Here is a 22,105-nt window from a genome sequence, read left to right on the forward strand (position 1 = left end):
ACGTTGTTATAGAGCAATTGCGCAGAGCGTTGGGTCAAGTTGGGTGGGGTGGCCGGATGACTGATCTGGCCGGATGACTGATCCTTAACGTTAGTACTTCTGTATGATAAATCAAGTAGGATGATCGGACAAAAGAACGTAAGCATCATTTTATCATCTCCACAACGCAAAACGTGTGACATATAACACAGTATAATAGTCGTCAGAAACTGCTCAAAGTGAACAAGAAAGCAAAATTTCTACAATGTCGAAACCAAAAGTTCTTTTCGTCGGTTGTGGCGCCGTGGGCTTAAGTCAGGGTTATCACCTCTCCGCTGGTGCAGACATCACCTACCTCGTACGGCCCGGTCGTAAACCAGCATTTCTACCCCCGAAGCAACTATACGCGTACAAGACGGATAAACTACATACTTTCTCGTCGTACCGTGTTATCGAGTCAGTCTCCGAGGTCAAGGGCGAGACCTTCGCTTTCATTTTCGATACTTTGGACGGCCACACCGCACGCTCCGAGAATGGAGTCGCAACGATCCGCTCGGTAGGCAATCTCATAAACGAGCCACAGAACAAGGAGTGCTTTGTCGTCTTCGATGCCGTCGGCCTAGACATGGACGAGCACTACGCCAGCAATCTGCGCGTGCCGAAATCTCGCCTTTTGATGGCGGCAAGCATGCTTGCGCATCAGCCTACGCCCCAGATCTCGATACCTGCTACGGCAAGCAAGGATCTTGTAGCCAAGGCAGATATGCTGTATGCTCCTGGGATGCCCGGTGTAGGTCTTATGGTAGGCAACACACAACCCACGCTTGTCAAGAAAGTCTCTGCGATCTATAACGTCAATGGCGCGCTCGTTATTAGCACGATTCCTGCTTTCGTCATGGCCCCATTTCAGTCGATTGTACTCCTTCATCTGGTTGTCTGGGATATTGACGGCTTCGGACCGTTCTCGCACCTCCGTTCGAACAGCGAACTCTGGAGCTTGCTTCTACGGGCTCAGACAGAGATTCTACGACTTCCACGCTACGGCTGGACGGGCTGGTTTCTCTCACTTGTAATGGGGAGTTGGGCAACGGAGAAGGCGATAACGCTACCTGGGCAAGGCTCGAAGCCGCTTGCTTATCATGAGTTCAATGCGTTTCATCATGGGGGTAAAGTCGCGAAGCAGGATCTTATGATTTTGGAAGAGGTATTGGATGATGGGGAGAAGTCGGGAACGAAGATGGAAGCACTGCGGGAAGTTGTGAGGAGGGTAAGGGCATTGCGGTCATGAAAGCTTGGTCACGCAGTACGAGATGGCAATGGAGCCGAGCCGAAACAGTTGAGAGATATGTGTCATCTTCAATGAGCAAGTTTTGTAAGAACACATGTGTACTTCCTTAGAAAATTGGCCTCAAAATGCTTGTAAATGCCCATGATATGCAATCCATGACAGAATAAGCGCGAAATCGATAGTGCAGATCGAACATTGTATCTGAATACACATATATTTTCAAAAGGGCACTAATTTACCTAATAGTAGAGATTGAAGTAAAATATAGATTATACAGGGCTTATATGCGCTATTCATATCCGAAGCTACGTTTAAAAGTTTCTCGATGGTCTCTATGATCTCAGTGTCATCATGACTTTCTGGAGCTATATGTTTATTGAATAATTTCTCAATGCCTAGTTCAAGAGACTCAAAAACAACGTAATAATGTGAGAGATATTAATTCGAGAGGTTGGCGAAGGGCAGCGAAGTCATATTCTCGAAAAGCTGTGAGGATTGATATGGAGATCGACATGTAATAGTAGACTCGTTATCTGCTGCAACTGAGTGCGAAGGAACTTGGCGGGCATGCCTCGTGCAGTGCGAACGTGTGAGTAGGAGTTGCAGCTCGTAGGCGCGTTGCTGGTGCATATCCTTTTGATTAATACAATGTGATGCAAGCGACACCGAGCATAAGACCACATACGCCATTATGCTATCTAGCACATCATCAACCTACTCCTATGGACATCTTATCGCACCCTTTTCTTTGAGCATCTTCACCACCACATCGTGGCCTCTGGATAAAGCCGCCTGGAGTGAGCTACCGCATCGCCCACCGCGAGCGTTGACATTAGCGCCTGCGTCGAGTAGTAGCCTTACTATCTGCTCATAACCTCCATATGAAGCTGCTTGGAGTGCGTTACCAAACATCCCTCCTTGTGCATTGACGTTGGCGCCTCTGTCGAGGAGTAGCTTCACCACCTCCTCGTCGCCGCTAGATGAAGCCACTTCGAGTGGGTTATCGTAAATCTCCCCTTTCGCATTGACATCGGCGCCCGCACTGAGCAGCATTTTCGCTACTTCCTTCTGATTTCGCACCAAAGCCGCCTGGAGTGGATTGCCGTATATTCCATAATTTGCGTTAACATCGGCACCTCTCTCAAGCAGCAATGCTACCGCCTTACGCAGGCCTCCAGATGCCATGTAATACAATGCGGAAGCTTTTCTGTGTCGACTTTGCTCAGATGGCTGTACTAATGGTTGGTTTGGACGGTATAGGTTGTACCAAAAGTCGTACGAGCTTTCTTGACGACAGAGAAGTCGCTCAACCAACTCCATGTCTTCTTCACCTCCATCTTCAGCAGCTCGTTCATGGTCTGCCCAATATTTCGCTGCGTACATGGCAAACGGGAATTTCTGAGCAACTAACTCTAGTGGAAGCTTTTTCTCAAAATGCAGCAAGTATGCAATACAAACCCTTGCTATAGATGCATTGGCTACAGCTTCTTCGAAGACGTTCCTAATGTTGCTGTCCATTCGATCTGATATGAAAAACTCTTTGACTGAAAAGTGAGCTAGTTGGAGGACCTCGTGATAGCCGTACATCCAATCTTCAAAGAAGTGAGTTAGTTGGAGTGCCTCGTGATAGCTGTACTTCCTATCTTCAATGCTGTGTGCCTTCGACCCGATGACTACTAAGCCTGAGCAGTATTTCGTGATTTCTTGAGGTGTGGGCATTCGATAGTCCGGGGAAAAGAATGGACTCTGATCAGGATTTACCGCTATTGCATCAACGACTTCCTCAACCCTCAAAGGTCGTTTGGAAAACGTAAGGAACTGGAGTATCCTTAGCGCATACTTTCTGTTGTTTCCTGGAATTGCATTCAGTATTCTTGCATAAGTCTCGTCTAGCGTCTCCGGTAGATCATTAAGCGCGTTCCTTAGGGAGGGTAAGTCTAGGCAGTCTTCGAGGGCGTCAATTTGACACGCCACCCATCGGAACCTGCGTAGCATTAGTAACTTGCACATCTCTAGATATTGAGGTTACAATTACATGATGCTGTTTTACTTACATGCCATTCGCCTTCTGCTCGAGTGTGTTCTCAATCTCTTGCTGGACCTCCGGTCGCTGTCGCCACCTTTTCAACCCGCCGTCACCCTCCCTGACCCTAGCTTTAATATATGCAGATATATCCCCACGAATCAGGTAGCTCTGAATGTGAATTCTATTTTCCTCACTAACCAAGTCGTTTAGCGCCTCTTGGATGTCGTGCTCTGGTCGACTTGTAACGAGACAGCGCATGTTGCTTTGTCCAAAATTCACAAGGTCTCGTATCCATGAGAGTAACCCCTCTGTTCGACCCCGTTTGCGTTCAATACATTCGTCAAGGGCATCCAGAACAATCCAGACCTCTTGTGTTTGCCTTACCATCTGCAGCAGAACGTTACAAAGTGATTCGATGTTTGGTTGCGAATTTTTGGGTTTGTGAACGAGAAAGAGTGCATCTAGCGGCTCTTGAGCATCCTCGCACGCGCAGTATAGTTGATCAATGAGGGAGCGGACAATACCTTCAAGAGTCTGCTTGCTAGTATCGTTGAAGTCAAAGTAGAAGTAGAGCAAGGGTTGGGTAGGAAGGCTCTGAAGATGCTCCACGACAGTAGAGCTAATAATAGTCTTACCGCATCCCGGTATGCCATAGAGCCACATAAAAGAACTTTTTTGCGATTTCCACGCCACAAATACGTCGCTCTGTAAGAGCCAGGAACCTGTGCCACTCTGGCGCTGTCGCAATGCTTTGTTGTAGTTTGCTGATGGATCAGGTGGTGACAGCCAGCGATAGAGATCGGCCCGCAGATGTTCACGTGTCAGTCCCTGGACGTCCTGACGTACCTGGCATACATTCTGCTCAACTGACTTTCCATTAATCAAGCTGTTTCTTGACAATTTTGAGCAAACTAACCAGAAGATAGTATCTCGCTGATTTTCTTCTCAGCCTCGACTCGATTTGGACGAACCTGCTTAAGAAGATCCTTCGCGTACGCAGCTGCCACCATCGCTGCATACCCTTGCCACTGCTTGTTTTTATGCGAATCCGAGTAATCACACACAATACGTACAACCAAACAGGGAAAGCTGTTCATTAAGCCGGCTGCTTCCATCTCAAAACACAAAACATTCTTCTCCTCTGCCAACTTGTCTCTCACAGAAGCGTCCTTCATCAGCTGGTTCGCCGAGGCAATTAAACCATAGTGAATCGCCGGATCGTTCTCCTCTTCAGTCCGTTCAGGTCGCGATATCAAGACTGACGGATCTTCGCCACAGGTTGTCGCACAGCTGGCTTCATCGCCCGGAGGATGAATGACGCTGCTTTTATACAGCCTGTCGGTGCTTGGATCTGGCCGCCCGTACTTTTTCCGCAGCTTTGGCTTCTCCTCTAGGATGCTATCAATAGCTCTCTTGAAACTATGTCCATCTGATTCATACATCGCGTTGAGTGCGTTCACCGCTCCTCGCAGGACTGGCGGGGGCTGGTTCAGAAACCCTGTTGTTTGGAAGGCCTGACCTTGTATCGTCTTGCCAAAGTCGTACTGAAACACACCTCCAATTCCGTCAACAGGAGCGCTGACTACAACGTCCCCAAGACGGATATCACGTCTGCTTGGAGCACCGCCGCCAATGCCGACCATCAAACCAAGTCTGATGTTAGGGAAGCTACGCAACATGTCTGTCGCGACCCTTGCCGCGCTCGTTATGCCATATTCGCCGTCTGGCAAGACAGCAATGACAACATTGTGACCCCCAATCTTGCCTGGTATGTAGCTGGTGTCATCTCTCTGGTCCAGATCTTCCGGCTCTGGGTACTTTTCGTCGAGAAAGACTTGTGCAGCAACGAGCTCCGTATGGAGAGCGCAGATCCAGCCAATAGTGTAGTCGTTACTCCGAGTGGGCATGTTTCTTCCAGAAGACAACGGTGCCAGACGTCTAAATAGAAGGAGTTGAGGGCGGGCAAGTTTGACTTCGCAGGGAGAAACTGAAATCGATTTTACTGCAGTCCATGCCAATGATTTGTGAGGAGTAGGGGGATTAGAAGAGAATGGGATAAAACAGTCAAGAATAGTAAGAAAGGGAAAAAAAGCATGGCCGGGGGGAGGGGGGGTTGTACTCGCGCCAACCTCAGCTCGTTAGCACCAGCTGCGATGCAAATGCAGCTCAGCCGTAGCCACAACCACCAAGCTGGACATGCATTTACAGCTTTTATGGGACCTATTGAAAGTTAGAAGAAAACTGGCTGCCTATATAAACGCTCACTTATCTTGATTTAAGCCAAGCCCTTCGAAGTGCAACCAGGCCACGGCCACCTCAAGTCTTCGAAGAGCGCTGTGCTGGGTATGAAGCGATAGCATAGCGTAGTTGGCCGCTCTGGCGGCTCTAGATAGAGTTTCTTGTATTGCTGGGTCTCGTTACGCGCTATGCAATTGACAGTCGATGGGGCTGAGCGGTTGCAGAAGCGCCGACTGTAGTAGTACTATGCGGGGGCTTCACAAGCGAGTCGGCCATGCATGTGCTAAGCTACTTAGCGCCGTTGCCAGTTTTGACAACTGTAATATACTTATCGGCTGCCCCAGCTTTGATAGCTTTCAAAGTATTTCAAACTCATTATTCTTTGCTACTGCCTTGCCCTGTGACATCGACTGCATGTTTACGAAAGTGCGAATCCATAAACGCTTGATTAATATCTCTAGCCTCAATGCCCATTATGACTGCTATCCCCTCCGTCGCAACCATACTAGAATATCACCGTAAATAATCCCAAACTGTTTTTTGCCATAAAAGCGTTCATCATGAGTTCTCTGACAATCTTTCGCAGCTTTAAAAGGAATCTGGGGATTACGCAGCTTAGACCTGCTAGGTCATAATGTAACCCTACCAGAAGTGTGTTTCATGTGAGAGATGAACGTCAAAACAGCTTATATTATACTGGACTTGTAAAACTAACATGCTGTGTGTTTCAGCTTCCTAAAGTCGGACGACTGGTGGCAGAAAAATTGCTCAGAGGAGAACCGCAAGAAGATACTAGCGGAGTTTCACGCGCCGGATATTCTCAGCAGCAATACTTGCGCCAAGCTCAATGGCTACTGCGGTTCTTCAAGCTCTTTTTCGGGAGATGGGGATGAAAGCAAGCTTGATAGTCTCAGTGCGTGTTTCTACTTGTTCTTAGATCATTAACAGGCCACTCACGACGACATCACAGGCGTGTGGTTCAAAATCCTCACCAAGAGAGTTCTGGCGAAGGAGGAAATGCAAGAATCAGAAGATGGAAAGGACTACAGGTGGTACGAGATGAGCTTTTTCGTGCGGTGGGAAAGCTCAAACACCAGGAGGGTCTTATGCATCGGCGCATCACCAAAAATGAGCGCTACACTTGAGACCATGCTAAAAGTATCTTCGCTGCCGACTTTTGAGCCACAAGACCCCCTTGCGATGCTTAAACCGTTATTCGACGAAACTATCAAGTTGTGCGACGAAAATATATGGGCGGTGACGAGGAGGGTTCGGGACATTGAGCTTGTACGATACCCTCTCCAGTAGCACTACACTGACCATTGAGAATCTACACTACTAACGCTCATTTCCACCACCAGAACCGGAAAAAGAGATGCGAGTTCGATGCACTGCGCAATCTAGCACGACACACAGGGCACGTCATAGAAGTCGAGCAAGTAGCCATCGAGACAATGGAGCAGCTGCTCAGCCTGCAAGACAGCAACTTCAAATTCCTTGACGAACTCAACAAGACATACACGGTGCAAGCGAGGGAATACCTATTGTTTCAGCTGCAGACGATGAAAAGCCTGAGATGGCGTGCGCAGTCGACGCATGACCGGCTAGAAGAGGAGATAAACCTGGTAAACCTAACCAAACTCTCTCACCAGCTTTGTGCGTGCGTATCCTGCATTCAGAGCTGACATAGTCCCGGTAGGCCTACAACATGCTCGCGAGTTCCGACAATGCAGTCATGAAATCGATTACGCTTCTCACAATGATCTTCTTACCCGCGACTTTCATCTCAGTAAGCTTGATCAGAAGGTGTGCACTAAGTCGCCCAGGGTTACTTACTTACTCTATGCTCCAGGCACTCTTCAGCACGACTTTCTTCTCCTTTGAAGAAAACGGGTGGCAGTTTTCTCACATGTTCTGGATCTACTGGGTTGTTGTTATTCCGTTGACTATCACGGTGGTTCTGGGCTGGTGGTGGTGGATTGGCGGGACGGATGAGGTTCGCTGGGAGCGGTGGTTGCATCCTAAAAGGCCTCTGTAAGTGATAGTCTAATCATAGTCAGCGATCTGTTTCACCGGATGGAAGAGAGAAAAATAACGTGATTCCCGTCGCGCTGGGTCACTACTCTCGATATCCTGTGAATGCTGTCTCCGCCCTCTATTGCTCAAGTAAACTGGCAAGCTAGAAATATCGAATGAAAAGATTCGAGGAAGTCCGAAATAGTGCAATGCACACGACGCTGTTGTATAAATGGATTGGGCAAGAGCGGAACACAAGCAACAACAGGGCAGTAACGAGGCTCGCTCAAGGACCTTGGGTAAGTGCACCGCCATCTCACCCTCCTCTAATCAGGAAATGTTCACATGTCTTTTAAAATAATTGAAATTTGAAGTACGGCATGAATAACTACACTATTTCTCTTCAACTACACTAATCGATAGTTATTTTGACACCCAAAGCACCACCAAGCCCGCCTTCCCTAGTAAACCTCTCACTTGCTCGCCAGCATCTCATCAGACACCACAGTCACAACCTCCGCTGAACTCGCACTAAGTTGATCTTCCCGTACTTCCGGCACCCACCTATACGCATCCCCCAAGCGATCCGCCGTCAGACCCGCCGAACCCGGATTCCGCATACCAGCTTCAAGCTGTTTCTGATAGCTCACCTGCCTCAACCTCTGTGCCTCTCTCGGCGTCAAGTGCAGATAAACCTCGACACCAACGGCATGCAGCACAAGAGCGAGCCACAGCGCCATACCGAACCCCGCATTAAATGCTGCGCCCGTGTTCGCTGCGTCGCCGGCCCCAAACGTCGCTGCTACGGCTGATACCGCATCGGGCTCCGACCCATCAGCATACGCCGCACAAGCTGGATACGCCGTCGCAAGCTCAACGTCCGGGGCGACCGTCGCAGCGATCCTCGCACAAGTCCACACGACGTAGTATCCCTTCTTCGCGGTTATCTGCGCGGAGATGATAAGGATAATACGAAGTGTAACAATAGCACCTGCGTAGAACCATCCTCTAAGCATCCACGCGCGATGCTGTTCGATTTGCAGCCGCTTGACGTTTACATAGCTGATGGTGAAGCTGGCCAGCGTACTCAGGCCCAGAACACCGAGCGCGACTTGTACGTCCAGCCCACCGCCGAATGCGTGGCGCATTATCATGAATGCGCCGGCGAGGCTGACGAGGAAGAGCAGGAGTGCGGCATATCCGCCGATGCGATGGATGAGGATCCAGCGGTGCCGAATAAACGGGGTGAACTGTGCTACAGCGATTAAACTCGCGGGGAGAACACCGCCGGGATGAAGCAAGATGCCGACTTTGTACTGGGTAGAGTTGAGGTAGTAGTAGCATTCTCCGGGGGCAGTACTGTTTCCGCTCTCGCTTGTTCCATCGGCCGGGCAGAAGTTGTGCGAAAAGTTGAGGTAGGGGAGACGGGCTAGGACGACTTGAAGGAGAGAAAAAAAAGGAATTAGTTTGGAAGAGAGGGCGGTTGAGAATACGGGAAGGGCTTACAGCCAGTGAGTGCTCCGCCGAAGATTATGTACAGCCAAAAGTTGTAGACTTTGGTGAAGCCAAGGGGGTTCACGACTTTTCGAGCGAAAGCGCTGGCTGAAGGGGGCTGGGCGACCATGATGCTTCTCTTGATTGTGGTAATGAGACGGGTATTATTTGATGTGTTCTTGTAAGGTTGAAGAAGGTGTTCAGCAGTCAATATCATATGCTACGACATGATGTTTTCCTTGTCCAAACCTACCACATCTTATACACCTCTCGACTGGTTTATCCTATGCCTTGTTGAGATGATTTTGCGCTCGCAGCCAAAACCTCTGATTGTAACATCGTGAGGGTTGCCAACACGGCCTTGGAGCGGTGGACCGGTAGGCAACGGAAGTACGATGTGTGTGATAGCAGTGACATTCGATCACAGAGCCAAACTCGATCGTGGTACTCTCTGTCATGCGCAGGTACACGCAGAGTTGTCATAGACATGTGCGCACCAGTGATTAAGCAAGACGAGGCTGAGCTTTAGGCTGAACGCTGGGTCAGTTGCAGCAACAGTCGAGGTCTCTATCTAGCAAAAGGTGTGTCAGATGGCGCAAAAGAAGTACCACACCCCAGAGTTGTTACAGTACTAAGCAAAAAGTTTCACCTCGCTAGCCGAAATCGGCCCATCACTAAATGTTAACGCCAGTACTTCTACCACTAATGTCTCTACTAAAACTATTTGTTATTTAAATTTGAAAGATAGAATTAATTTTTATATACTAGTATTTAGTTTACTAGCCTTATGTTACACTGCTTATCTTTAATGGGCTCAGCCAGGCTCTAATGATACGATTTCCAAAATCACTATAGCGCCAAAGAACTTGCAGAGAATCGCCACAGATGATGATAAGTGATTGTTGGGCGTAATGGGTGCACTGCTTGCTTGCCACGTACGTTACTGATTGATCGTAGATTGACGAATGGTCTCTATATAAGTAGATGAGATGACGTAGAGAATAATAAAAAAAAAACTCGTTCACAATTTCCCTCACGCAGCAACGAGTGCGATAGTAAGTATGCGAAGAGAAAGTCGTTCCTGTTAGGAGGTCCTCTAGGTTGACAACTAGTGATACTACGCCTAGGAACTTTAAGTAAATAGAATACAAGCACTTACAAGTCATAATAGAGGCTGTACTAGCACATTATGATGGGCTATAGTCCTCTGGATGAGATCTCGGTGCGTATCTGAATGGCGTGCAGGCGTAGCGCATACATGTAGTAAGACTATCTACTCAAACGACGTCCCCAGGCCTCTAGTGTTCTCATTTCTTGTTGAGAAGAAAATTCTTCTTGTTACTTGTAGCACTCAGGTCTGAATTAGAGAAGTACAGCCTAACCCCGTGTAACTTGATTCTTAGAGCGCACAATCATCGGATTGAGATTTGCTTATGTTTGCGTGGTCTTGATGAAAGGTTATTCTTAAAATGCGTGCTCTTTTCCTTTCTATGTTTGAGCATGTTGAGCCGAAGTGTCAACCCTAGGTAAGAAATGCGGTGAAGACAGTAAAAGCAAAAACGAAAGAAGAACACATGGATCTCAACATGATTATGGAAACATGCATGATCTGCCGAGGCTAAAAAAACATGGTTTCGTGGATTGAACTAAGGTGATTTTCTAAAGATCCAAGAATTGGTGAATAGTCGGCGCCAATACGTAACCGAGCTCTACGATGATTATTACCTTCCAGCAGGGCGTCTATAGGCTCTTAGTTCTTCTATCCTCGATTAACGAAAGAATCCTTCTTGTTACTTAGAATAAATTAATAACAGTACTATCTATAGGTCTAACATAATATATTGATAGTTATTAACGTTATTATTCTCTCATTATCAGCACGCCACTCTACTAGAAGGCTAGACAACTTTCACGGAACACTAGCGTAAAGCTCGTCGGCCTTAGTGCGGACTTGTATAAAGAAGCAAACGTCCCAAACCCCATAAAACACTCTAATTGTTAATTTGTTTTCTTTTCAATGCGCTTGCCAGGTAGCGAGACTACTTCATTGCGCCTCAACATGTTTGATTTTTCTGGATTTTGGCGCGCGATGGCATGATACATAGCAAGCCCTGATCGGTATCCCTGTGTTATTCACTTGAACCAGCGGCAACTTACTCAAGAGATCAAAATTTCCCTTAATCGTCTAACTAAATAACGATATGTTTATTGTTAGAAAAAGGTATTGTCTGAGTTATTGTTTTTATACGTACCGCGTATAGCATTTTAGACAACTATGTCTTGGAAAAGAATAGTAGTTCGCACCCCAACCTCCCAAAATCCAGTATTTCTAATGTGTCGATTGCGTCCTAGTAACATTTTGCTAAACATTCGAACGGCGTAAGTTCTTTGTCACTTAAGAAGTATCGTTGAGCTTTCCTTTCCGCATCCTTATGTGGATCGCCTGACCTTACGCTTTTTGAAAAAGAACAGCCTTCTGCGTTTAGATAAAAAGTAGCTAAGAGGCTAGTCGCATTTGCCTATGTGAATTTAGACGGAACCAAAGGTGTGTATAAAAAGCATTTTGTAGGGACATAAGCATCCTTGGTGAGCAGAGTTACAGTCTATCACAATGCCCAATAAGAAGGCTTACTTTTTCTCTAGGACTTCCTATTCGATGAAACTGTTGAACAGAATAACAGCCGTGATCATAGCGCCCGATGTACGTGTTAGTTAAACATACACAAGTGTGATCGAAGATTGCCAATACTCAACGTACCGTGCAGGAAGTTTCAAGTTACCACTAGACTATACGTGCATTGTGCATTGTGCAGCTAATAATAGAAACTGCGCATGCGAGACTTGCATCGGACTAGAAAATTGAACTAACATTCCGACCAATGCATTTAGACAGAAAAAGAAAATAGTCTGAAAAATCTATAAAGTAACAGGCAAAGAATGTATCCTCCATATCTACTACTCTACCGCATAGCCTCCTACAAGACACAGTCTAAGAACTCAAACTTCAACCGAATTAAATTATTCAAACCAACCACTATCAACGATGAAGGCCTCTCCGATTTTGCTAGCTTTCACAATTCTATCGACAGGATACTGCTTTGATGGATATGTGCCAGATTCTACTACCCTGGATATGGATTCTATGCCGCATCACCTAGATTCATTGCAGCAGAATCTACGCTCTATCAACGCACCCAGCGACTCGTACCAATGCAAAAATGGTAAGTTTCCCGAAACTATGACGAGATGTTCAGTAAAGCTAACGAGCTGAACCAGGAGCTACGCCGTCACTGGAATGTGTCGATCCGTTAGCAAGGCCCACCTGCTCTTGTAGTTGCACTAACGGCGTCATATTCAACCAAATTCTCCCCATGTCTCCACAGAAGGATACCAACTGCGACTCTTGTGAATTAGAGAAGAAAAAATGTTTCGATCGCGAACAAGAATGCAGAGCCGAGATCGTCAGTGTGGTAAAGGATCAAGAAGACGCTAAAGCCTCCCTCAAAGATGCATTGCTACGCGAGCAAATGTTGGAAACTAAGCTTCAAGCGGCAAAACATGAGCATGAATCAGAAAAGCAATCACTTTCCAATACTCTCGCTAAAGTGGAGCGAGGATGGGCACCAAGCAGTTGCTACAAGGACATGGATGGATTACTCGAACGGGCCGATTCAATGACGCGTAACGATATGACTCACTGGTTTTGTGCTCATTGGTGTAGGCGTTTTACGTACATTGGTATAAAGGGAAATCAGTGCACATGTGCAGATACCCTCAACAAGGCAGCTGTGAAGGTCGATGAATCACAGTGCGATACTCCGTGTGCAGCTCACAAGGAATGGTCGTGTGGTGGCAGATCAGCAACAAGTATTAGGATCAGATATTGAAGTTGAGGTTGATGTGATCGGTTAAACGCCCTTTGAATAGCTTTTCGCTAGAATGTCGGTCTGCTTACAGAATCTATGTGCTATATAGAGCACCTAGATTCTATTAATCTATATAATACTTAGGCGACTACTATTATATATATACCCCGGTCTTCTAAGACATATTCAATATAGCACGATACGTGATCGAGCTTAAAAGATTAGAGGGGCGATCCGCAATCGAGTAGATAGAAGTGAGCTGATAATTGATCTCTATAAGGGATTGAGCGAAGAAGGTTCCTATCTATGTACGAAATAAAATCGTAATATATACTTATAAGCTAGTTACGTGATACTACACCACATTACATAGAAAATTTCTTACGATTTTTGACACTAATAAGGTAGATAATTAAAACAGCAACTACGTACATCTATCCTCAGCTCTAACTAATGATACTATTGCGTAGTAGCAGCGTGTTACAAGTAATAGCAGGAGGGATCCTCTCCCTGGGTATGACGATGAATGGTTGGAAAACCACTGGGGATCCCAACGGGTAGAATGATCATCGCGGTGCGGCGATCACGTGACCGGCATCTCGCCAAGAGGAGGCAGATGCCACGACACCTAGAGATGGCAGGACATGTGAAGCATCTCCAGATGCCAGGACTAGAAGCAATGAGGATACAAGGATGGATGGATTTCATTATTACTCTCGTTGTGGTCAACTCAACTTGTACTTTCTTACTCGTTACCTTACTTCACAAGAATGTTACCTATTAGTCTATTAAATAGATGAGTAGTTGTCGAACCTTTTGTACCTCTTCTACAATCACACCACTCTACTGTATCACCAGACAACCTCTCACGGAGCTATTCACCTTATCCTACTCGCCATAGCCCAGATCGAGCTTAGAGAAGTATCAGCACCCAACCCCGTAACAGCGAGCTGTAAATTCTGATCTTCCTCAAGCAACTGGAAGCTATTCAGAAGGCTCAATGAAAAAAGGTTCGCGTCAGTCCGAGGTAGTGCGATACGGACGACACTGTGAGGATGACTATGAGCAAGCTCAGGGAGCCATCCACTAGTGACAAAAATAAGCATAATCGTTTGAATATCCCCGTGAGGATATTTCTAACTAGAGTTAGCTATAGTCGCTTTGGATAAGAGTCGAACAGGTGGAGGCGTGAGATAGCTTCTAGAGTAGGGGAAGGTGTGAACGTGATGGGTGTAACTTACCAGAGATTAAACTGAAAAGAACAGATACTACACTTGATCTAAGCTAAAGTACAGTCAGTGTGGATTATATCATTACCCTTCAAAGTTCAGAGATAAACGTTGTGTTATTTTCGTTCCACGTTTCCAGTCAGGTGATTTTAGTTCCGTACTCCCAGTCATGTGATTTCAGTTCCGTGTTTCCGTTCATAGAATCTTGGTTTCGTACTGCCAGTCACGTGATTTTGATTCCGCGTATACAGATTTTTGGCTATGTCATTCCGATAAAACGCATCTAGAAGTCATGTATATTAGCTACAAAAACTAAATCGATGATCTACGTCTAATAAATGAATGCAATAAAAAAACATGTATAAGATACGGTTTATGTAGCCCTGCACTGTAGAGCTCGAATTGTACTTTCGGCTTCCGATTGTCGGGATTTTTTTAGCCTGTTTTCATATTTATTGCAGTTGAGGCTATAATAGCACTAATTTTAGGACACATCCTGTGAAAAAAAAGCTACATCATGAGAGTAAGAGTAACGTACAAACGACCCCTCTAAGGGTTCAGGTTTCTAGAATCCGAATTTGAGGTTCACGAATATCATCAGATCCGCTACAGAGGCTGCAGTGTATCACAAGACTCAGCTCAGCTCAAAAAACTCCCTAACAGTAATTGGTTACTTATTCCGAACCTTACGTATTGAAAAACATAGAGCATCTAGTCGTTGACGCTAAGACAATGAGACTGTTATATGGGTTTCTTAAGAAAGAATAAGAACCGACAGTGCCATTTGCAACCACAGGGAAAGCAAACAAAAGATCAGAAAATCTTCATCAGAAAGGCCTGACAGCAAACGCTCTAGTAATGCAGCCGTATAAGCAATGCAAAAAAAGGCTAGCCGCAGCAGCAGACAACTACTACAAAGACGCACAAAAGCTGTAGGATAAGTATGACTCCCTTGACATGAGAGTTACCTTTGTTACTTAGGATACTGAACTGAATCAGGTACTGCACATACATCAACACACCTTCTACACTACAGCTGGGATCTCCTATGCCTACTATTCATCGACTTAAGCAGTACTTATACTAGTGAGCCAGGAGCTTTAAGAGACGAATTTAAACCCAAGTTAGTATCGTTTCTTACGAGATTGTCTAGGCGAAATTGCAAGCTTTCATCATCTGCATAACTAGAAATCGTACATCTATTTAAGTTAATAACGATATACTCGCAGTAAGTAGTTATCAGATATCTTTAATAAGAGAGTTAGAGTTAATGACTATAGTGGATACGAACTAACCTCACTTAGGAGCTCGATTCATCAACAGAGAGGGCGAAAAAAAGCCTCTATAATGTTACTGTATTCACTAATCTCTCAAGACCAGATTTAGTATTACGAAGCGGACGAATTCGATTAGGAATGTGAACGCGTGCAGACTACTTTCCCACGACAGGCACATAAGCTTACTAATAGCCGACCTGGCGTGTTCCTATCTATAGGATACACCCTGACCGCTATTTGAAGTATAAAGACGTTAAGTTTATTCTTTCACGCGTAAGCACTGGGCAGGAAAAATTTGGTCTGGTGCTAAGACAATGTTAGAAGAGAGGGAAAAAGCAGGCGCTAGATGCAGAGTGAGTCTCTGGAATTTTAGTACAAAAAGTGCTAACATATAAGTACAGGTTGTGTACCCTATGGACGGAGGACGAAAGCATGGTCTATTGCCCGCGCGAGATCCACGGCAAGCACGTGTTGTAATTGTTATTGCAGTCGCCCTCGCCCTCGCTGTTCAGCCAGGCGCGGTAGCTAACATCATGTATAATCCACTTGCAAGTGCCCGCGACTCTCGTGCCTTTTGCGCTGATCACGCGCTCGCGGTCGATATAGGGATCGGTATTAAAGAAGAGCGCGTTGCGACACGTAACAGCCGCTTGTTCTAGTAGTGCTTCTCTTGGGCAATCGCATTAACTGCAAATTTTCAAGACTGAGCGATACAGTAAGGGCTCCGTAGACTTAATTTGAGATTCATCATTGTTGCCAAAATGGCAATTGCTGAAAGTCCCTGCATACTTACACTTGGGAGCCCTGTTGGCTGATGCTCTGCTGGGGCTGTGGGTCCCCGGGCATTTCTCCACACCGTCGTCCGGACACCGGGCTCATACGACCATGTTGGATCGCGTTATCACTCGGTGAAGAGTTTTGTGCGTCGTGATATCAAAGAATCAGTCGTTCTGTGCCAGATAGGTGCTGAAGCTGTACGTCGTGATGGGCGTGCGGCTGAGCTACAACATTCAGCACATCCATCGAGTCATGAGTTGCAAGGCTGAGCCACTGCCTTGATACAGTTCGTCAACTACTGCACATCCATATGCCGTTTGATGAGCATGTAGTTGGTGGTTCAGGTCTTGCTAGGTATATCAGGATAAACAATTCCCACTGTAAATTGAAAGATTCTCCCCCACGCTTGGAAAATCAAAGCTGGGAAATACGTAAACTCCTACTAAGTTTTGTCTTAAATACGTATCCTACTATCGTGCTCAAATGTCCAATCTTATGCATAGTTATAGCTAACCATTAACATACGCCAGCACGTCATCCTGGAAAGTCTAAAGACGTGTGCGATGCCTATGTCGAACCAGCTATTCCAGCCGTCACAATACACTGCTCCTTGTCGTTTGGCTCTATCTCTGTAGTTTCTGCTGCCTCTGGTTCTACCCTGAGCACTGGATGCTTGCGATCGGTGATATCAAGCACAGCCAAGAGATCATGCTTTCGCGTAAATGGGTAGTCATCGCATGCGCCCTTCCACTCGCCTGCACCAACGGCTTCATGAGCTAGTCGCTGAAGTTGTAGTGTATCATTAGAGATCCACTCTAGGCTGGCAAACGGGTTTCGGCTTCGCTGTAGCCGCGCAGTCACTAATGGCAGACAAGCTGAGATTAATATAATAAGACCGCCGATAGAAAAAATGATTATAAGGCCGAGTACGTTGAAAGAAGTATAAGAGTCAGATCTTATCTTCTGACTGTTGCAAATGGTGCGCGCTGCAGCAGTTTTAGGCGGTGAGTGAAACGAAGCCGCTCTTGGATCTGTTGGGCCAGTCGCTTGATCGAGTATCGCTCGCTGGATATCGGCCAAAGTAATCTTGAACCAATGCTCCAATTCAAGCTCCCATTGATTGTTAGGTAAACTATCCTGTCCAGCCGCAGAGAGGGTATCACCTGCGAGAAGGGCTGTGCCTCCCAAGATAGTGACAATCTCAGTAAACCCATTTGCCATATACCGAATCGCAAGCGCAGACCAATCGAAGGCATCCCTGCTATTTTTTTCTTTGAAAAGCGTCGATGAAGCAGCTATAACAGCTTCATGGATCCCCATAGGTGGTGTACAGCTTATATCTTGGGGCAAGGACGGGTTGCAAAACTGATATTGTTGAGCGCACGCCAAAGCTTTTGCCGGCTGGTTGCTCGCGTACACAGTGATATTGCCCCGTGTCAAGGTAGCAATAAGGGGTCCATAAGTTGCATCGAACCAGGGATCATAAACAGGCGTAGCGTACAAAATAGAGTTCGGTTGCAAGAAAAGGACATTGACGTCTGTGTTTGGTACCGATAGCTCAGGTATTGGCTCCCATGTGTTGGCAAAGTCCATATCCTTGGGCAATTGCCATTTTGTAGCAACCCTAGAGTGGTGATCAGTTCTGGAACAAATATAGTGAAAAGGGAGCACGTACGAGAGTGTGTATTGGGAACGTGCCGCTCGACTACCTAGTCCATCTCCAAAACCGACATCCATGGTACATCCATCTGAATTTCTCCCACAGTGTACCGAGTCATCTCCATACAAAAATTCCGCGGTTTTTGGCGTTTTCATGTTGTTGAATCGTATATAGCCTTTATCGCGTATAGGACTACATTCAGTGACAGAGCGGTAGAGGAACCGAGACGAAGGTGGCGAATTGATTCCTAGATCGTAATGGCTATTTAAAAATCCGGAGTCTAAACGAATAGAGCCATTCTCTAAGCCACATATTGCGTCTTTCCCAGGAAAAGGACAAGGGTTGCCGTGTGTGACTATGAAGGGAAGGCTACTTCGAGCGAATGTGTGACAGCCTTCTGTTAACTTAGAGCCTGAGTAGCAGTTTGCTTTGTAGCTAGCGCTTGATCTGATCCTACTAGCAGTATAATATTGGGTCATTCCGTGATTCTCTTGTGTCATAAGAGAGCCGTTGAAAACAGCGCAATTAGACCCAACGATTAGGACCTCGCCGCCCCTAGATGAAGCAACTCGTGAGGAGAAGATGCTGGCTATAGTGAATGCGGAAAGGGTAGCTAGACTTGTGGCTAGAGGTATTAGAGTTGATTTGAACGAGGTAGTACCCATTGTCTTTCTCCAAGCCCATGTTAATTTTATCAACCTCCATAGAGCGATCGTGCTGGTGTCGGAGGTGCGAAGTATCGCTTGTTGCTGGTGATATATCGTGTTCTGAGGAGCCTGTCGACTCAGCGTTTGATGGACAGTGAAGGAGGCGATGCTCCAGAAACAAGTGCCCGTATATGTGACGAAAAGCGCGAGAAATGCAATAAATAGGGCACCATTCTCTAGTGTCGTTGTATAAGTCAGTCCGTTTATAGCGCCGTGGGACCAGTTGGTCCAGAAACCGAGGTAAACTGATGTTTCTGCTAAGGCCATGATAAAAAAGCGTCCGCGTTAGTGTACCAGTCTGTTCTTCGCGACTTGCAGCTAATATATGGATCACCAGTCCGGGGTATACACTGATGAAAGGTAATAAGAAATCGTTATTTCACTGCGTGGGGATGCGTTTGATCAGACCTTCTCTGATAGCACCACTGATGGTTCGCTGATTGGCGCATAATCATGTATCGTGGTGTGGTACAAAGCATTGGCAGGGGTTGAAATCATAGGCAGCAAAGCCAACTACGAACTGTGCCGCTGCTCGTGTAACCAGATGTCCTTGGCAGACAGGGAATTAAGATTGACGCAACGCAGCTCTGCTGCGATAAACAATCGAATCAGCCGTGTTTTAGGGGGCCATTTGCGAGGCTGAAACGCTCTAGAGCCAAAAAAGCAATGAGCTACCAGAACTTGGATCTCGCATTGGGGGATTGGTCTTGAAGAGTATTCTGTAAACTGAACTGGTACTATGATTGTGTTGGGCCTGTTTCACACTAACAATATCTAGATTAAGGATTCTGGTGCCGAATCCCCCCAAAAGCGGTACGTGCACCATGAGCAAACATAAGCGTTAGCGTGTAAACTTACAGGTAGGCGCCACTATGCTTCCTTCTCTGCTTTGATGCATATAATCCAACTAGGCATGCCCAGCATAATCTAGGAGTTTGTCTATGTCGGAGATACGTGAGGCGTAGGCAGTGAGGCGAGGCTCAAACTTTGATGGACAACCAATCAGCAGCACAGCACAGGCACCAACATTTTAACGGCTTGACAACACTGCCAGGAATGCGGTTCTGACTTGCTAGCTAACTTGGATACAAAGTTGCATCGAAGGCAATGTAAGTATAGACGAACTAGGTACCGGCCTATCATACCGATTGAAATGGTAGACGATGACAAGGGTGACTGCGTATAGCATGAGCTGCAAAGAACCGCATCACACAGAGAGTGCTGCAAAGCGTCAGGCCTATGCACTCACCCTGCAGCAACGCGAACTAATCGACTTGCCTACGGGGTCCGAAGACTGGATAAATGCGCGAAGCCACCACAGAAACCATGAAGCAAAGGGAGGGGATGCAGTGAAGGAAGAGCGAAATGCAGGGCAGGGAGGCGAAGCGAATGGCGAGGCAGGGCGGAGATGGTGGGTAAGCAGCAACGCAAAGCATCCACCAAGCGAGCTGTAAATTCTAATCTTCCTCAAGTAACCAAGTGTAGTCAAAAGTCTTAATGAAAAAGAACGTTCGCGTTAGTCCGAGATAGTGCAATACAGACGACACTGTGAGGATGACTATAGGCAAAGCCTAGTGAGCCATCCACTAGTCTGAAAAAATAAGTATAATCTTCTGCAGAGAATCTGCCTGGATGGCTGTTGAGGGTCTGGATTGGTGGAACAGTTTTCTCGAATCAACCTGATTCGAGCACACACACACACACGTCAATCTTTGCGAGCAGAGCCTGAAAATAATGGGATTAGTGGGTTACCAGAGAAAACTGGATTCAGAACATAGCAAAAGTAAGCCATTCTTTTGTATTAATTGATCTACAGCGTGTTGTGGGCTCTTGCTCCTTGAAGTACCTGGTTTATCGTTCGCTAGATAAGTGTATTGGGAGGCCAGATTTTTCTACATGATAGATTCATCTTTCTTATTTGACAACATCAAGGTATCAAAGATACTGTAACATAACCACAATCTTTTGGTCTGGATGTTTCGTGATCATGGAATCAAGAAACTTTGTGACAGTTTTAAGATGTTCGGATTCATCAACCATTTCTGGTGTTCACTCTTCCAAGTCTTCCAACCATTTGGTCCTCTTCTCTTCTCGGTTAGATTGATCTTTGCTGTAACGGCTGTTGATCTTTTCAGCGGTTGAATGGAACATGTCTTGATCCGAAAAGCTTGTAAGAATCTTCGGAGCAAACGTAATTGTGTTCCACGAATTTCTCGAGATGCTTTCCCGCTTTCGATCTCTTTTACTATCCATTTGTGCTTCATTGGTATATTATCTCTTGATAGGAAGTCCAGTGAGCGCCCAAAACTGGTGGCTAGCGCTGTTGTAGGTCTTTTGGGCACTAGAGCATTTTTTGTCACCATTTTTTTCTCCAGGCCTTGATAGTGTTCATGTACTGGACTCACCTCTTAACGTTTGCTGCGGCAAACTCATATGAACACACTACAACGTCATAGCCACCAGCCCAGATCGCATGCGCAGAGATCTATGACAACTACCGCTACTTTACCACTTAGCTTTCTAAAAGTACTAGTAATTGTCACAGTTATCTATGACTTGCTGTGTTCTTAGTGTCTACAAAGTAGTAAACTTACTACAATATAGAATAACTTTGTGGGCCGCGATTTCTGGTTTCGCCAGTTACGTGAGAGTCCGTCTTGGAATCTTTGCCGCAAGAGTCTACCGGGTAAAGCAGAGTAGACGTCTCAGGGCCCGACTTCGTGGGTAATCCTTTCGAGGTTTCGGTGGTTTCGGCTGGCGGTTTGCTCGTGAACTTCGTGGTATAGGTCAAGATGCCTGTCTAAAGAGTTTACATTCATCTACTGTACTCAAGAAGACAAAGGGTAATTTTGTCGTGCAACGTCTGTTCTGATACTTGTTCGCTCGCTCATCCGTACATGGGATCAAAGTCGTAAGGCAGATACAGCAAGGCCAAGAACGCGTTCAGCGTACCCGGCTTAAAATTCCGATAAGCGCAGCACAATATCGCTTAATTCGAACAAAAGCAATTTCACTATTCTTCCTCAAGCAACTGGAAGCTATCCAGAAGACTCAATGAAAAAAAAAAGGTTCGCGTCAGTCCGAAGTAGTGCGATACGAACGACACTGTGAGGGCGGCTATGAGCAAGCCCAGGGAGCCGTCCACTAGTTGCAAAAATAAGAATAATCTTGAATGTGACCGTAGTCACGTTTCAGAGATTAAACTGAAAAGAACAGATACTACACTTGATCTAAGCCAAAAGGCAAACTGGGAGGCATCATTAGCACATGTGGTCAAAAGCTGATAGTAGGGGGTAAGAGGGGAAAGACTTACGAGAGCTGGTTTGCAAAAGACAGGTGGGAGAGCAGGTTTTTATAGACAGTGGGAAGCCACTAGTTTAGTGCGGCACGTGACTCTGCCAGCTGCCTGCCTGCGGTCATAGCTCCCTGGCTGCTGTTTGCTTTGACGTCAGGTTGGGTAGGCAGCAGGCAGGTAAAGTGGGGAATTTGCGTTGCTGCCTGGAGCGTGCGGGCAATTGGCGGCAGGGAGGGTTTTGGGGTGAAAGGGG

General features: G+C 46.3%; 10 protein-coding genes across 10 annotated transcripts; 3 read left to right on the forward strand and 7 right to left on the reverse strand.

Moving 5' to 3' along the window:
• Positions 1–244: 244 nt before the first annotated feature.
• Positions 245–1,501, forward strand: COCMIDRAFT_41487 (uncharacterized protein; the record flags this gene model as incomplete). The annotated part of the gene is made up of 2 exons (XM_007695151.1): positions 245–1,246; positions 1,430–1,501. 2 exons carry the CDS (start codon positions 245–247, stop codon positions 1,499–1,501), a joined length of 1,074 nt encoding a protein of 357 aa, XP_007693341.1.
• Positions 1,502–1,796: 295 nt separating this feature from the next.
• On the reverse strand, positions 1,797–2,650 carry COCMIDRAFT_41488 (uncharacterized protein; the record flags this gene model as incomplete). The annotated part of the gene is made up of 3 exons (XM_007695152.1): positions 1,797–1,888; positions 2,008–2,421; positions 2,599–2,650. 3 exons carry the CDS (start codon positions 2,648–2,650, stop codon positions 1,797–1,799), a joined length of 558 nt encoding a protein of 185 aa, XP_007693342.1.
• Positions 2,651–4,204: 1,554 nt separating this feature from the next.
• Positions 4,205–5,200, reverse strand: COCMIDRAFT_109578 (uncharacterized protein; the record flags this gene model as incomplete). The annotated part of the gene is made up of 1 exon (XM_007695153.1): positions 4,205–5,200. The coding sequence occupies one exon, from the start codon at positions 5,198–5,200 to the stop codon at positions 4,205–4,207; it is 996 nt and encodes a 331-aa protein (XP_007693343.1).
• Positions 5,201–5,292: 92 nt separating this feature from the next.
• Positions 5,293–5,514, reverse strand: COCMIDRAFT_109573 (uncharacterized protein; the record flags this gene model as incomplete). Its single annotated transcript, XM_007695154.1, has 1 exon — positions 5,293–5,514. A coding segment is annotated over one exon (222 nt), but the record flags the coding sequence as incomplete, so codon positions are not given.
• A 492-nt stretch (positions 5,515–6,006) lies between these two features.
• On the forward strand, positions 6,007–7,569 carry COCMIDRAFT_9931 (uncharacterized protein; the record flags this gene model as incomplete). Its single annotated transcript, XM_007695155.1, has 7 exons — positions 6,007–6,049; positions 6,118–6,193; positions 6,263–6,444; positions 6,502–6,818; positions 6,893–7,156; positions 7,231–7,320; positions 7,384–7,569. 7 exons carry the CDS (start codon positions 6,007–6,009, stop codon positions 7,567–7,569), a joined length of 1,158 nt encoding a protein of 385 aa, XP_007693345.1.
• A 451-nt stretch (positions 7,570–8,020) lies between these two features.
• Positions 8,021–9,171, reverse strand: COCMIDRAFT_109566 (uncharacterized protein; the record flags this gene model as incomplete). Its single annotated transcript, XM_007695156.1, has 2 exons — positions 8,021–8,985; positions 9,054–9,171. 2 exons carry the CDS (start codon positions 9,169–9,171, stop codon positions 8,021–8,023), a joined length of 1,083 nt encoding a protein of 360 aa, XP_007693346.1.
• Positions 9,172–12,207: 3,036 nt separating this feature from the next.
• Positions 12,208–12,541, forward strand: COCMIDRAFT_60758 (uncharacterized protein; the record flags this gene model as incomplete). Its single annotated transcript, XM_007695157.1, has 2 exons — positions 12,208–12,262; positions 12,318–12,541. Coding segments are annotated over 2 exons (279 nt in total), but the record flags the coding sequence as incomplete, so codon positions are not given.
• Positions 12,542–13,331: 790 nt separating this feature from the next.
• Positions 13,332–13,481, reverse strand: COCMIDRAFT_109575 (uncharacterized protein; the record flags this gene model as incomplete). Its single annotated transcript, XM_007695158.1, has 1 exon — positions 13,332–13,481. A coding segment is annotated over one exon (150 nt), but the record flags the coding sequence as incomplete, so codon positions are not given.
• Positions 13,482–16,757: 3,276 nt separating this feature from the next.
• COCMIDRAFT_109565 (uncharacterized protein) lies at positions 16,758–18,824 on the reverse strand (the record flags this gene model as incomplete). The annotated part of the gene is made up of 2 exons (XM_007695159.1): positions 16,758–17,814; positions 17,866–18,824. The coding sequence occupies 2 exons, from the start codon at positions 18,822–18,824 to the stop codon at positions 16,758–16,760; spliced, it is 2,016 nt and encodes a 671-aa protein (XP_007693349.1).
• A 2,326-nt stretch (positions 18,825–21,150) lies between these two features.
• COCMIDRAFT_109571 (uncharacterized protein) lies at positions 21,151–21,333 on the reverse strand (the record flags this gene model as incomplete). Its single annotated transcript, XM_007695160.1, has 1 exon — positions 21,151–21,333. A coding segment is annotated over one exon (183 nt), but the record flags the coding sequence as incomplete, so codon positions are not given.
• Positions 21,334–22,105: the final 772 nt, after the last annotated feature.

This window comes from Bipolaris oryzae, assembly GCF_000523455.1.
Source record: "Bipolaris oryzae ATCC 44560 unplaced genomic scaffold scaffold_276, whole genome shotgun sequence".
Taxonomy (NCBI): domain Eukaryota; kingdom Fungi; phylum Ascomycota; class Dothideomycetes; order Pleosporales; family Pleosporaceae; genus Bipolaris; species Bipolaris oryzae.